Source organism: Choloepus didactylus, chromosome 6 (assembly GCF_015220235.1).
Source record: "Choloepus didactylus isolate mChoDid1 chromosome 6, mChoDid1.pri, whole genome shotgun sequence".
Taxonomy (NCBI): Eukaryota; Metazoa; Chordata; class Mammalia; order Pilosa; family Megalonychidae; genus Choloepus; species Choloepus didactylus.
This window is the reverse complement of record NC_051312.1, coordinates 81,542,165-81,558,635: the sequence shown is the minus strand read 5'-3', so window position 1 is coordinate 81,558,635 and position 16,471 is coordinate 81,542,165. Positions and strand designations below refer to the sequence as shown.

General features: G+C 36.9%; 1 protein-coding gene across 1 annotated transcript; it reads right to left on the bottom strand.

Annotated features, from left to right (window-relative positions):
- Positions 1-13,629: 13,629 nt before the first annotated feature.
- LOC119538523 (olfactory receptor 52B4-like) lies at positions 13,630-14,574 on the bottom strand. The gene has a single exon (XM_037841521.1). The coding sequence runs from the start codon at positions 14,572-14,574 to the stop codon at positions 13,630-13,632; it is 945 nt and encodes a 314-aa protein (XP_037697449.1).
- Positions 14,575-16,471: the final 1,897 nt, after the last annotated feature.

The window sequence follows — 16,471 nt, the reverse complement described above, 5'->3', positions numbered from 1 at the left end:
ACCAATTATTTTCACATTTGTGTGCTTCATGTTGTTCATTTCCCTTAGATCCATTTCAAATTTTTCCATTTTTTTCACCATTTGTTCTTTTGTGTGTTCTCATTCAATTACTCTGTCCTCTAGTTCATTTATTCTTTCTTTTGCCTCTTCAGATCTGCTGTTGTATGTCTCTAGTGTGTGTGTGTGTGTGTGTGTTTATATAATTGATCTACAGAATCTTTTATTTCAATGTTATCTGATTTTTTTTTATTTACTCATTCATATTCTTCTTTATGCTGTTCTAGGATCCTCTTAATGTCTTTATGTCTTTAGCCAACCCATTGAAGTTGTTTTGTTACTTTGTATGTACTGCTTTGATTAATTGTTCCAAGTTCTGTGTCTCCTCTGGCTTTTTAATTTGGTCATTTGACTTGTCCATATCTTCTTGAGTCTTCATGTGCTTTGTGGTTTTCTGTTTACTTCAGGGCATTTTCTTATCTTGGCAAGATTATTTTGAGAAATGAGGATTATTTGGGCATTTATGTAAAATTTGGCAGAACCATAGCTTCCTGGAGAGCATGTTCCCTGTGTTCTCAGCAGACGGCATTCTTGAGCCACTGTTTACCCTCGAGCCAGGTTTCCCTTAATTGCAGCTCCACTCTGGGTGGGGTTCAAATCAGGTAGAAATCCAATTAGAACAGCCATTCTCCATGTGCACTGGGGACTGCCATCCCTGGGGTTGGGGGTGGGCCCTGTGCAGTTTGGCAGGGAGTCTGCTTAATGGCACAGTGAGTCTGGTATTTGCCAGGCCTCTGAGTGGATCACTCTTAGATGGTGTGGCTGCTCATCTCACTCTCCAGCTCAAATGTACCCCAGTCCTTTCCTGCCATATGCCTGCAAGCCTCTGGGGTGGGGAATGGGTTCCTGCTGCTTCCATGTGGCACACTCACTTATCCCCACCTCTCCCTGTGCACACTGTGGGCTTCTGTGGAGGAACAGTAAGTGCACCAAGTTTTCTGTGTGTGGTTGACAACAGGTCAATTGGTTCCTGAATTCCCTCATGGGAGCTCCTGGCCACAGGGCTGAGAAGGTTTGTGTTCCCAGCTAATTGCTGAGATGTGTGTGCAGGAGTGTGTAGCTCCTCCCTCCCCTGCTTGGCCAGCCAGCTCACAGCTGCCAGCCCCAGCAGCAGTCCCAATTGAATAAACTCACCCCATTCTTTCAGACATAATTTCTCTGTACTTTCAGCCAAGTCCATACTATATGCTGTAGAGGTCCTTCTCTGGCTGCTCATACCCAGGAACTGCTGTTCTTGTCATTTTCTGTCTTTTCTCAAGATATTCCACAGGGGAGAGATTTGTTCTGCTTCTCCTATTTCACCATCTTTCTGGAAGTACCTTTCCCTCATTTTTGAAGGAAAATTTTTCTGATATAGAATTCTAGGTTGGCAGTTTTTCTCTTTTGGTGTCTTAAATATATAATATCACTGCCTTCTTGCCTCCATGGTTTCTTCTGAGAGGTCCTCACTTAGTATTATCAAGCTTCCCTTAAATGTGATGGATCACTGTTCCCTTGTTGCTTTCAGAATTCTCTCTTTGTCTTTGACATTTGACATTTGACAACCTGATTAGTAAATTTATTGGAGTAGGTCTATTCTGTTTGGGGTACACTGTGTAACTTGGACCTGTAATTTTATATCTTTCTTAAGTGTTGGGAAATTTTCAGTTGTTATTTCCTCCATTATTCTTTCTGCCCCCTTTCCCTTCTTTTCTCCTTCTGGGATACCCATAACATGTATATTCATGAACTTCATGTTGTCATTCAGTTCCCTGAGACCCTGCTCATATTTTTCCATTCTTTCTTGATCTGTTCTTTTGTGTTAGGGTTTCAGATGTGTTGCCTTCTAGTTCACTGATCCTTTCTTCTGACTCTTCAAATCTGCTGTTTTATGTCTCCATACTGTTTTTCATCTCTTCTGTTGTGCCTTCCATTCCCATAAGTTCTACCATTTGTTTTTCCAAGCTTACAAGTTCTTCTTTATGGACACCAGTGTCTTCTATATATCCTTCATGTCATTTGCCTCATTTTTCTTCAAATCATTGACTTGATTTAGAAGATTTGTTTGGACATCTTTAGTTTTTTGAACTCCTGTATCTCAGTTGAAGTGTTAGTTTGTTCCTTTAGCTGGTTCATATATTCACGCTTCCTAGTGTGTCTCATTATTTTTTGCTGTCTAGGCATCTGATTTTCTTGATTGGTTTATCTGTTCTTTGTCTCTCTCACTGGACAGTTGTCAGATTACCTTTGCCTCAGGGGTGTATGTCTGCTCCAGTGGGCCTGGAAAAAGGTCTGAAGAAGTTCTGAGAGGTCCTGCATTCCCTTGCACTTTCCTGTTGCCCAGCAGATGGCACTACTCAGTAACTTAATCATCCTCAGAAGGTGTTTAACTTCTGGATCTGAGGTCACATCTGATTTGCTGGGGCTGAGTTATCTGCTGGACTCCAGGCTGCATCTAACCAGGAGGGGCTGAATTACCTCTTGGAGCCCTAACTGAATCTGACTGGGTTGGGCTGAATTACCTCTTAGAGCCCAGGCTGTTTCTGGCTGGTGGGGCAGAATTACTTCCTGGAGCCCCCATGTGACTGGGCAGGGTTGATGCTGTGGAGTTCTTGTGCCCTCACTTTTCTTGTGTAGCAAAATTTGACTTAATATGGGGCTGTGTCCCCATCTAGTGTATCTTTAATCTCATCTTTTGTGCCTTTCATTCCTTTAAGTTCTGTTATTTTTCTTTCCACATTTTCAAATTCTTTTGTATGCTCACCCAGTGTCTTCTTAATAACCTTTACATCTTCATGCCTATTTTCCCTCATCTCTTTGAATTGATTTAGATTTGTTTGAACATCTTTGATTAGTTCCAAATTCTGTTTCTCTGACTTTTTAATTTTTTTTTCCTTTGACTGGGCCATATCTTCCTGTTTCTTAGTGTGGTTTGTTATTTTCACTGATTCCTAGGCATATGATTATCTTGATGTGTTTATGCTGATGGCCTATTTCTCTCTCTTGCCTAGGGTTTTATTATTAATTGACTTTGTGTTAAGGCTCTTCTTTGACACTTGTTCAACTTATTCTAGATCTTTAGAATTTCCCATAGTACCAGATACCCATGAAGAGGGTGCAGAGCACATCCACAGTGCCCAGGGAGAGGGTCAGGAAAGAGGCCCAAAAGTCTTTTGCCTCCCCTAAGGTGCACTTTTCTGGTCTTCCCAGCAGATGGCACTCTTTGGCCAACCTTTCCCTGCAGTCCCAAGGGGGAGTGTGCCAGTTTGGATGCATTATGTACCCCAAGAAAAAGGCATGATCTTTTAATCCAATCTTGTGGGATATTGGGATTAGGTTGTTTCCAGGGAGATGTGACCCACCCAACTCTGTGTGACACCTTTGGTTAGGGTGTGACCTCTGATTGAATGTTTCCATGGAGTTATGGCCCTGCTCATTCAGCTTGGGCCTTGATTAGTTCACTGGAGTCTTATAAAGGGGCTCACAACAGAAGGACCTCAGTGCTGCAACTTAAAGAGACATTTTGGAGACATTCTTTGAAAGTAGACTTTTGCTGACAGTTTGCTCCAGAGAAGCTAAGAAAGGACTAATGCCCCAAGAGCAACATTTTGGAGAGCTAACAAGAGCTGAGAGAGGAACTAGAACACAACCCAGGAGCAAGCAGATGCCAGCCACATGCCTTCCCAGCTAACAGAGGTTTTCTGGATCCCAATGGCCTTTTTCCAGTGAAAGTACCCTATTGTTGATGCCTTACCTTGGACACTTTATGGCCTTAAGACTGTAACTTTGTAATCAAATAAGCCCCCTTTATAAAAGCCAATCCATTTCTGGTGTTTTGAAAAATGGCAGCAGTGGCAAACTGGAACTGGGAGTATAGTTTTTCAGTCCCCATTGGGCAGTGTTGAACAGTGGTTGTGGGGATCCTATTCGGAGCAGGCTGGGACTGCAATGCAGATCCAGAATCCAGCACTCCAAACTCATCAATTCAAAGCAGCTCTCAGCACTTGACCATGTCCCCCACCCCATTCCTGGGTAGTAAGAACTTCTCTGTCTGGGGCAGTCAGAAATCGAATATATTTGAGGGAAACCTCAAGGGTGGGTGATGGGCACTTGCCATTGCTGTAGCACTTCCATCACAATTTTTGCTGCAGCTTCCCAATCTCCCTTTCCTGCTCTTTCATGGATTCTGTACAGTGCTCTCCTAGACTCCAGAGCCCCAGAACCATTGATTCAGCCACTTTCTGCCTGTTCACTATTTTTGTATGAGGAGTGTGTCCCTTAGCTCCCTAATCTGCCATCTTCCCTGAAAATCCTCTCCTGGTGTAAACTTTTCAGGAGCTGGTACCCTGATGCCCAGTGTATCCCATATCAGGAAAAACAGTGTAGACATTGGGAATGATTCTCTGGAATGGAAGGTGTGAATCCTTGAGACAGTCCTTCCTTACAGATGCAAATAGTAAGAGTCTCCAAATTCCATTCCAGAGCATTATTCCCAATGTCTACACCATCAGTGTTCTTCAGTGAATGTATGCCTTTGTTTGGACACACTTATGGCCTTAGGACTATAACTTCTTACCCAAATTAACCCCCTTTATAAAATCCAATCCATTTCTGGTATTTTGCATAATGGCAGCATTAGCAAACTGGAACAGTTTCCTAAGGCTGCCATAACAAATACAATAAACTTGGTGACTTTAAATAACAGAAATTTGTTCTCTCACTGTCTCACTGTTCTGGAAGCCAAAAATCTGAAATCAAGTTGTTGGAATTGCCATACTCCCTCTGATGGCTTTTACAGCTTCTGGTGGCTCCAGATGTTTTTTGACTTGTGGCTGAATGACTCTAATTTCTGCCTCTGTTTCTACATGACCTTCTCTTTCTTCCCGTGTATCTCTCCACTGTGTTTCTATTCTAAGCACACTTGTCATTTGATTTAGTGTCCACTGGGCAATTCAGGATGATCTTATCTAGAGATTTTTAACTTAATTACATATCCAAATACCTTTTTCAAAATAAGGTCAGAGTCACAGCTTTCAGGGGTTAGGATGTGTGCATATGTATATCTTTTGTGGGGGCCACACTTCAGCCCATTACAGAAGAATAATAGGTTGACTATTTTTCTAAAATTGCATTTACTTTTTGGTGCATCAAAAAAAAATAGATGAATGATGGATGAATAGAAGGATTGGTGGGTTATGATAAAAGTAGTAGAGGATCTGTTAATGGAAGTATATAGGTGTTGGGCATATGTTGGATTACTGTGAATTTCTTTCACATTTTCTGCATGTTTGAAAATTTTGAAAAATGCATTTATATTGGAATAAATCATATTCACTTTGGAAAAAGCAGCCATTATAGCCTAATAGAAATAAAATGATTACAAACATCACCCATTTATTCCATTCTGATATTTCATTGTAACTTTTTAATGCAGATTGCTGTATATATATATATATATATATATGCATATATATATGCATATATATATATATTTATTGTGTGTGTGTATATGTGAATGTGTGCATCTGTGTGCAAGAGAGAGAGAGAACAGCAGAGCTAACATATATATACTGCTTCCCCTATACCTATTGCATGGTAGGTTGAATTATGTAGCCAAGAAAAAAGAAGATAAAAACACTTGTTCTTAAACTTAGTCCATGCCTATGAGTGTGAAGCCATGATGAATAGACTTTTGAAGATGTAATTTTAGTTAGGCTGTGGTCCAACAGAAGGAGGTTAGGACTTAATCCTATTTCTGAAGGTTTATTAAAGAAAGCCCCAGGGAGGAGTTAAAACAAAGTCAGTGGAACCTAAAAGAGAAAGGAGAGGTCATCCCCATGTGACAGGAAAGCCAGGGAACCCAAGGGCTGCTGGCCAGCTGAGAATGCCACAGACCCTAGGAAGAAGCAAGCCTTCTAGACTCCAAAAACCTTGAGCCTATAAATTTCCATTGTTTAGGCCAACACATTGTGTGATAATTGTCAACTCATTTGGGAAACTAAAGCATATATCATCTAATATTAGCTACTAAATAAAAACAACTTTTCTTTTTAAAAAGCATGCATATGAAATTCTTATTGTAGACTATTTAGAAAATGCTGAAATTCACAGAGATGTTGGTTTTATGATTCATGTTTATGGTATAATTCCATTTTATCTATGTACTTGAATATTTTATTTTATACTTGAAATCAAACTCTGTACAATATCTTATGGACTTATTTTTATGTACATTTCTAATTAGTTTATTATATTTGGACTATATTGAAACTAATTTGTACTCCCTGAAATTTATGAAAATTTAAGTGTTTATCCTAATGTAACCAAACATTCCATATTTAATAAATAGTGTATTTCACTCCCCCATCTCCAGTTTTCTGAAGTAATAACATTCATTGAAAACATTGCCTCATTTTATCTGTCCTTTAGTTAAGTTATGCAGGAAGACCTAAGTTTTATGCAGTCAAATCACCAGTCTTTTCCTTTGGGTGTCCTTCCCCTCTTTTTAATAGACTTTATGTTTTAAAGCAGATTTAGGTTTCCAGAAAGATTGAACAAAAAGTACAAAGAGTTTCCATAATCCTCTTTGTCCCCACATTTTCCCCTATTATTAACCTCTTGCATTAGTGTGGTACATTTGTTACAATCAATGAACCAATCTTGATACATTTAATATTATCTCAAGTCCACAGTTTACATTAGAGCTCACTCTTTGTCCAGTTTCACATTTTTGACAAATGTATAATTTTATGGATCCACCATAATGGTATCATACAAAATGGTTTCACTGTTCTAAAAATACTCTGTGCTCCACCTATTTATCTCTCCTGCCTTTCCTCTGAAGCTTGCCAACCACTGAGCTTTTTACTGTATTTATAATTTTTTATTTTCCAGAATTCGTATACTCTGAATCATGTGGTAGTTTTTTCAGAGTGGCATTTTTACTTAGCAATATGCATTTAGGTTTCTTCCATGTTTTTCTGTCACTTTATAGCATGTTCATTTTTATTGCTGAATAATTGCATGAGACAGTGTATGCATGTTCTATAGTTTATTTATCCATTCACCTACTCAAGGACATCTTGTTTGCTTCCAATTTTTGGTAACTATGAATAAAGCTAATATACATATACATGTGCAGTGTTTGTGTGAACATAGGATTTCATCTCATTTGGGTCAATAATCTAGGAGTGCAACTTCTGGATTATATGACCACCCTATGCTTTGCTTTGTAAGAAACTGCCATTCTGCCATTCTAAATAACTGCACCATTTTTCATTCTTACCAGCAATGGATGAAAGTTCTTGGGATCTACATCCTCACCAACATTTTGTGTTGTTAGTGTTTTGATTTTTAGCCATTGTAATAGGTAAGTAGCGGTATCACATTGCTATAATTTGCAATTTCCTAATGACAATGATGTTGAGCATCTTTTCTTTTGTGTGTGTGTGTGTGTGTGTGTGTGTGTGTGTGTGTGTGTGTGTCTTCTTTGATGTGGTGACTGTTGAGAGCTTGCCCATTTTTAATTCAGTTTTTTGTTTCCTTTTTGTTGAGGTTAAATAATTCTTTTTATATCTTGGATAAAACTCCTTTATTAGATATGTATGTTGCAAATATTTTCCTCCAGTCTGTGGCTTGTCTTTTTATTATCTTAAGAGTGTCTTTCACAGACACTTTAGTTGAAGACACTAATAAAGTTCAACTTACTAAGTTTTTCTTTCATGGATAATGGTCAGAAGTCTTCACCAAGCCCAAGGTTCTCAAGATTTTCTTCTACATTAGTTTCTATAAATTGTATAGTTTTGCATTTTAATTTTAGGTCTATACTCCATTTTGAGTTAATTATTGTGAAAGGGGTAAGGTATATGTTTAGACTGATTTTTTTTTTTGCATGTGGATGTCCAATTGTTCCAGCGTCATTTGCTACAAAGACTATCCTTTGTCCATTGAGTTGCCTGTGCTCATTTATCAGAGATCAGTTTACACTCTTCCTGTGATTTATTTCTGGGCATCTGTTCTATTCCATTGATCTATGAGTATATTCTTTCTCCATTACCACACTGTCTTGATCACCACAGCTTTATAATGAGTCTTAGTGTTAGGTTGCACCAGTTCTCCAACTTTGTTCTTCTTTCTCAGTATTTTGTTATTTTGGGTCTTTTTCCTTTAAACATAAACTTTAGAATCAGTTTGTTGATATCCATAAAACAATTCACTGGGATTTTGATTGGAATTGTGTGAATCTATAGATCAAGATGGGGAGAATTAATATCCTAATAATATTTATTCTTCCTATCTATGAATATAGAATATATCCCCATTCATTTAGATATTCTTTGATTCTTGTATCAAATTTTCTTAATTTTTCCTCATACAGAACTTGTACATATTTCATTTGATTTATACTCCAGTATTTCTATTTTTGTTGGTGCTAATGTACATGGTCTTATGTTTTTCATTTCATATTCCAATTGTTCAGTGACAGTATATAGGAAAGAAATTGACTTTTGCATATTAATCTTGTATCCTGCAATCTTGCTGTAGCCGTTTATTAGTATGAGGACTTCTGGGATTTTCCTACACAGGCAACTATCTCTTAGTGATTTTCTATATTGAAAATGATATTGTGTGTGAACAAAAGAAGTTTTACTTTTTCCTTTCCAATCTGTATACGTTTTGTTTCCTTTTATTGTCTTATTGCATTAGCTTTGATTTCTAGTACAATGTTGAGTAGGAAGGAGTGTTGAGAGGGGACATACTTGTTTTGTTCCCAATCCTAGGATATTGGGAACAAATCACCATTAAATTGGATGTTAGCTGTAGATATTTTTTGTAGATGTTCTTTATCAAGCTGAGGAATTTCAACTTTATTCCTATTTTGTAAGAGTTTTTATCATGAATGAGTGTTGGATTTTGTGAAATGCTTTTTCTGGGCAGAGAGAGCCCGTGGGTACTAGAAAAAGAAAATTTGGAGATCTGTTGCTGGAATCAGTATGAGGAGTTAGATGACCAGGAATTTATGGTTGTAGCAGAGTTGCTGTGGGAGTGGTAAGAAATGAAGTTGGAAGATAGACAGAAAGTCAATCAAGTAGGGCCTAATATGCAAAGGCTAAGAATAGAAGAGCTTTATTTACATATTTTTTGTTCTGGTTAATGCTTGGAAAATTGTTGATGAGATGTATGAAAAATTGTTGCCATGGAAGCATAATAGAAAGTTCAAGGAGAGAGGAGGTCAGACATTTTCATATGCTGTTGAGAAGATGAACAAGATGAATATCAAAAAATTATCACTGGCATCTTAAATATACAAATTGCATCAGGATTTTCCATGTAATAAAGGTTCTGTGATATAAAGTATAAGGCAGTGTACCAATACACTCTCTTGGGGAGAAACACTGAAGTTATTTGTTTAAGTTGTTGGTTGTTAACAAATAATCACAGAAATAACTAGATTCATCCCGACAGCAGTGAAAAAGGATCAGGAAGATTCTGACATTCTTAAAAATGTTGGGTATTAATAATTTTTTGGAGAAAAACATGTAGTTGTAGGAACCACACTATACAAATAATGAAGACATTAATTAATGATTTTTTTCTTGTTGGAGTACAGGAAATAATGTATCAGAAGAGAAAAAGATATAATGTTGGGCCAAAATTTATTAAGGCCTGAAATATAATCTGTGCTTTAAAATGCTAAGGTAAATTGATTCCTTTCTTTTGTGTATTCTCAGTTCAGTTAAGACTCAGAGGAGGGTATCTCATTTTGTGTTTTGAGTTGCACAAGCTGCCAGAACGCAATATACCAGAAATCAATTGGCTCTTACAATGGGGATTTATTTGCTGATAAATTTACAGTTCTAAGGCCATGAAAATGTCCCAATGAAGGCATCAACAGGACAGTGCCCTCTCTGAAGAAAGGCTGCTGGCAATCTGAGCACCTCTGTTACATAGCTAAGCACCTGGCTATGTCCGCTGGGTTTCATTGTCTTCAACTTCTGGCTTTTCCATCTGTGGCTTCCTCCCTCAGCTTCTGTCTTTTTCTGGTTCTTCACTGAATTTCATTTATCTTAGCTTCTGTATATATTTTATCCTCTTATAAAGGACTCCAGCAAGAGGATTAAGGGAGGTCACATCTCAATTGAAATAACCTCAATCAAAAGATCTGCCTACAATAGGCCTACACCCACAGGAATGGATTAAAATAACATGGCCTTTTCTGGGGTACATTAACAGCTTCAAACTACCATATTTTGCATCAAGTAAATGCTAATATAAGGTAGGATTCTTAAAATACAAAGTTAAATGCATCTCAAACACATTTAAAAATATCTTTGACCCTTTTTGGCTCCTGATTGCAAAGGTAAAAATATTTCTTCTTGCCCCTATAGTGTAGATATTTGTTCTCTTCAGGCTAACAGATACTAGTTTGTTTTTATATATGTTTTTATATTTTCAAGGCAGGCATTAACCAGACTCATGAAAGAAAAATGCCATATATGAAGCCACAGGAGAGCTGTGAAAGCACAAAAATTAAATTATTTAAAATTCAAGAACTATTCAATAGTAATTTGGCATTCATGAGACTTGTTTTCCCCTGGAAGTATTTGTTGACTCTGGGCATGGCTAAGGGTCAGTCTTGGCTGAGGCAGAGGGTCTCTGATGGGGCAAAGAGGAACCAGCAATCCTTTTATTGGCCATACTGGACTGGAGCAAAATAGTCAAAATTTGACGGTCCTCAAATGTATTTCTGTTTTTTGTTTTGTTTTGTTTTAACTAAGAGACATTTATTGATTTCTGGAACTGCACTAGACAGTGGCAACTAAAAGTTAGTATAAAATCTTTTGCATTCCTGTGAATCTTAGGGAAGAAATACCTACCAGGTTGGGGAATGCCTAAAATTTAGGGCCAACTTCCCCTTTACATAATTTTTCTAAATTTGAAACTGCCTAGTGTAGAATCTAAAGAGCTAAATTAAAAGACCTCTGAAGTATGGAACTGAATCTTCCACAACGCTATTTTAGACTAGGGAGAAAAAGGCCTTCCAGGTTCTCAGTCAAAATTTCTGGAGGGGCCCATCCTTGGAAAAGGAGAATTGAAGAGACAGACTGAGTATTAGGAAAACTATCACCTGGCCTTGAGGCATCTCATCTCCTCATGCATTGAAGTGTTCAGCTGTTTATCTTACCCATCTAACATAGGAAAGGGAGAACACATCTACAACCTCTTTCAGTTGTTTTATTGCAATATAAAGCATAGAATAAAAATTACTATAAATGAAAAGAGGAAGAACTTGTGATAATTGATAAACAGAAAAATAGAAGAGAAGATAACCATGTTATTGGAATTATCAGAAAATATTTATAGAATTTTAAAGAAAATGTTAAAAGAGAGAAAATACATTCAAGAGACTTAGAGTATGGAGAATTTAAGAAAGGAATTCAGATTTAGGAAAAAATTTGCAGGATATCCCTTTGAATATAGGACTAAAAAACATAATTATCTCAAAATAAGCATTCAATGGATGAGTTAAACATCAGATTTACAAAGCAGAATACAGATCATTGAACTGGAAGATAGACTGATAAGTATAACAAAACTGAATTGAGAGAGAAAAAAAAGAATGGCAAAAAGAGAACATAAGACCTGATAAATACACTCATGATATATAAGAATAATTGGGTCCCAACAGGAGAGGAGGAACTCGGGCAAAAACAGTATTCAAACAGATAATGACTGAAAATATTCCAAAACTGATGAAAGACATAAATTCCCATATTTAAGAAGCTCAGAATATCCCAAGAGAATACATGGAAAGAAAACCACACATGGATACATGATAATAAATGTGCTGAAAAAGCAAAAAGACAAAACATAAAATCTTAAAACAGCCAGAAATAAAATTCATATTACATTCAAAGGAAGAACAATAAAATTTTCAGGTGCATAGAAAAGATAGAAGCAAGAAGGCAATAGAAGGACATTTTAAAACTGCCAGAGGAAATCCTTCCAACTTAACATTCTATATCCATGAAATTATCATTTTAACAATGAAGTCAAATATATTTTCAGACAAGCAAAAATTAGAAATATTCATCCTTAGCATTGCTATACTAAATGAAATATTAATCAATGATGTTTTACTTTCCTCTTTAAAATTTTCATATTTTTTCTTTGAATAAGTCATTTTCACTGTATAAATATTAGCCAACTCATGTTAAAATTCTTAAAAAATTGCCTGTATATTTCATACATATTCACCACCAATATAATTTTAGCATAGATTAATGCATAGATGTATAGATAAATACATTTCTAAAAAAGTCTCATGTTTAATTAAGTGATCTTGAATATACTTCTCTCACAAATGTATGGACAGTTTAAGTCCCATCAACAAACACATAGACCCATGCTGTTATTTTTCTCTTCTTGTTTATATCACAGGTTATAAATGTGCCATAATTAATTTAGGCAAGTATATTCTTTAGAAAACATTACTTATTCATCAGTTTAATTTTTATTTAATAATTTCTTGGTATACTGTTATGTGGGTGCACTGTATTTGGATTTTTTGAGTATTTTCTTACAAATGATTGTCAATATAAATAAAAGTGTCAAAAACTTGCACATTAATAAACCTTTCTTTTAATTTGTATTAAGAAAAAAATTAAAATGTGTATATACCTACCTATATAAATATATGTTAAAACTATATTCAAGATGTATATATATATGAATTATAAGATAGAGGAAATTTTAAAATAATTTTTCTAAAAAGCAAAAGTTTGAAGACACAGAGGAAATAGGGGAGAATGGCTAGAGAAATGTCCTAATGAATGGAATAAAAAAGTACTTTTGAAACATAAAGTATTATCCAGGAAGACCACTATTTCTGGCTACTAAAACAAAGATCATGCAATGAAATGGCTTATGCAATAGGAATTTATTGGCTCATGGTTTGAGGCTAGGATAAGTCTAAAACTGAGGCATTAGTAATGTGATGCTCTCTTCTGAAGACTGGAATTCCAAGGTTGGCTGCCTGCAATCCTTGGGGTTCTTGGGCTTTTCTGCCAAATGGCAATGCCCACGATGGTATCTTCTCCTTTCCCTTCTGGGTTCTGTTGACTTCCAGCTTCTGGCTGACCCCTGTGGCTTTTTCCCTTTGACCTTCTCTATAAGAACCCCAGTAATAGGTTGAAGACTTATCCTAAGTTGGACCACATCTTAACTGAAGTAACCTCATCAAAAGATCCTATTTTCAATAGCTTCACACCCATAGGAATGGAGTAAGACAAACAACTCTTTTTCTGGAGTCCATAAACCCAAGACATCACAAATACTCTATGTACATGATTTTATAAAAATTGAGATATAATTCAAATATCATAAAATTTACCCTTTTAAGAAGAGTGTACAAATCAGTGGCTTTTAGTATATTCACAAAGTTGTGCAGCTTCCACAGTTTTTCTAGAGACACTGACACGTGGAGTCATTTAGCTAGTATCTCATTTACACTCTTCTATTACTGATAATTAGGCTCACATATAGTAAGGAGAGAATTGCTGAGAAAATGCAATGTTAGTTTCCAGATCACAATCATTTCTGCTTTGGAAACAACAAATGAAACACCAGGTCCCAGATCTGTTTGGTCCTGATCCCATAAATAATGGGATTCAGCATAGGTGGAGCCAAATTATAGACATTGGCAAGCAGGACATGTATATGGAGTGAGATGTGGTGTCCAAACCTTTGAGTGAGGACTGAGAAGATTCCAGGCCCAAAAAAGAGGATAATGACACAGACATGTGAGACACAAGTATTGAGAGACTTGTGGCGAGCATCTTGGGAAGGCATATGGAAGACAGCATGGAGAATCAACATATATGAAACAAAAATTAGTAAAACATCTAAGACCAAAGTTGACATTAGGACAAACAATCCATACCAGATGTTTACTCGAATGTTATCACAGGAAATTTTGGCCAAGGCAATGTGCTTACAAGCAGTGTTTGGTAAAATGTTACTTTTGCAGAATGTCAATCTTTTCAGAAGATATATTACAGGAAAAACTGTACCATAACTTCTCAGAAAGATCACAACTCCAATTTTCCCAATTAGAGTGTGTGAAAGAATAGTGGTGTATCTCAGTGGGTAGCATATGGCAACGTAGCGGTCAAATGCCATCACCACCAAGATCCCTGACTCAAAGATGAAAGTGGAAGTGAGAATGAAGACCTGAGTGATGCAGCAATCCAGAGAGATCTCCCCAGCATTGAACCAGAAGATGGCCAAGGCCTGAGGTACTGTGGATGTAGAAAGAACGACATCTGCTCCGGCCAGCATGCAGAGGAAGAGGTACATGGGTACATGGAGGCTGCGCTTTGTGAGGATGATGAAGATGAGCAGGCTGTTCCCAAGCAGGGCAATGACATATGAAGTGAAGAAGGGGATGGAAATCCACATGTGCTGCTCCTCTAGTCCAGGGATGCCCAGCAAGCGGAAGACTGTGTGGCTGACCCCAGTGTGGTTTAAGGTAGTCATGCCTGGGGAGACCTTTCAGGATTTCACTTCTGGTTTACAGAGACAGAGGAGAATTCTGATTACACTCTTAAGATTCTCTTTGATGTCAGTAGGAGCTTTTGGCAACTACCTGATCCCATTCCACCCTGAGGATGGCCTGTTGTATATAAAGATGAATAAGATATGGTTTGTCTTCTGAACAAGGTCTTAATCTCATAAAGAAGATAATCATTTTATTTTCTTTAGTAGTATGAATATGTAAGTTAACATCTTACTTAGCGGTACATAATAAAACAATAGGGGAACAAAATGAGCAGTATAATTCAGTCTGTATTTGTGATGTTTTTAAGGATGAGATGATGTTTGAACATACTTTTGAAAATAGTGTAGGATATCAATAGATGGAAGGAGTAACAAGTAGCAAATGAACCAAGTTCATTTGGCAGTTTAAGGAGAAATGTTTGAAATGCAAATGGCAAGTTTGTTTAAAAGAGCTTTCACTGCGTGCCTGTTGCATTGTAGATTCTTCAATTGGGAAAAAGATGTAAGGCAAACTAGAATTGATCAGATACAAACTAATATGGCTAGACTTCATCGGTGAGGATATGGTAAGCAACAATGAGTTTAGATAATGGAAAACATTTTTGAAATATTAATCTGGTAGCTAAGTGGAGGATAGTTTGGAAGGGATAAGAACAGCAGAAACTGCAATCTGAAAAAATATTTAGATGTTTGCTTCAGTAAGATAGATTGATAAACTGATGGGTTATCAAATTGAAATAGGATTGGCAAAGCTACCTTTTTAATGTCCATATTAGACCCTAATCTAAAATGTTATCTATGGAACATCAATCAATGCTTCCAACAGCACAGGGCAGTAAGTAATATCATTGCCAATTTTCCAGAATAGGAATTTGAGTTTAAGGATCTTGTCACAACTCTAAGGAATAGAGCTGGAATTTTGAGATTTTAAAGTTAGTACACATAACATCCTTATTGGTGAAATGGATTTTACCCAACAATATCTAGATACATGGTATTTTAAAATTTAGAAATTTCCAAACTTTTCAATCCTCTATTCCTGTCAGACTGAATCTAATAATGTCATAATTAACATCTCTCATGCTCATGATTCTCACATTTACGTCTCTAAGACCAACCCCTCTCAAGATTTCCAAAACAATATCTACAACTGCTTACCCATGTGCAGGCTTTTCTCCACTGACCTCTGCACTCACATAATATGATGATTTAAGAGAGGGTGAAAGTCCTAAGAAACTTTCTCACATGATATATGTTTGGAAGAGAGGACAGAAACACCCGTGGGAAGGTTGAAATCTCCACCCATGTTCTTTTGCTTATCTTCCCTAAGGAAAAATTTCTTAAGTCACTGGGGAAAGTACAGTAAGTCCTGTCATGCATACCCATGGCAGCTTAGTAGAGGGAACAGGAAAAAGTATTTTGCCACTGGGTGAATGGGAGGAATACAATCTTGGACATAAACATTTCAGTTCCCCAACAACTGTGGGAGGGATAGAATCACTGATAAGTCCCCATGTTTTAGACACAGCTACTAGCACCTGCCTAAAGCAGAGGGTGAGCCAGAACAACAGTTGATGCCCTCACTGCCTTTCTCTTAGAAGCTAACAAGCATTGAATAACAACTAATCGTGGTTTACTCCAAGATAGAATCAAAAGCATAGAATGAGACATTCCCTAAAATAGGCACAGATGAAGACCTAAAGCTGAGAGCAGAGAAGATATTGGGGAAAAAAAAAACACTCTGGCAAATCAGCCCCGGTTTAAACAAAAGATAACATTAGAACAAATACAAAAACAAAACCCAGCTCAACTCCTGATTAGAGTGACTTAATACCCATGCTAAAGTCTCAGGAAAAAGCAAAATCTGCCTTTCCCT

What these genes read in the sequence shown, in the direction of transcription:
- LOC119538523 (XM_037841521.1), bottom strand. Translation starts at nt 14,574, where the DNA reads ATGACTACCTTAAACCACACTGGGGTCAGCCACACAGTCTTCCGCTTG.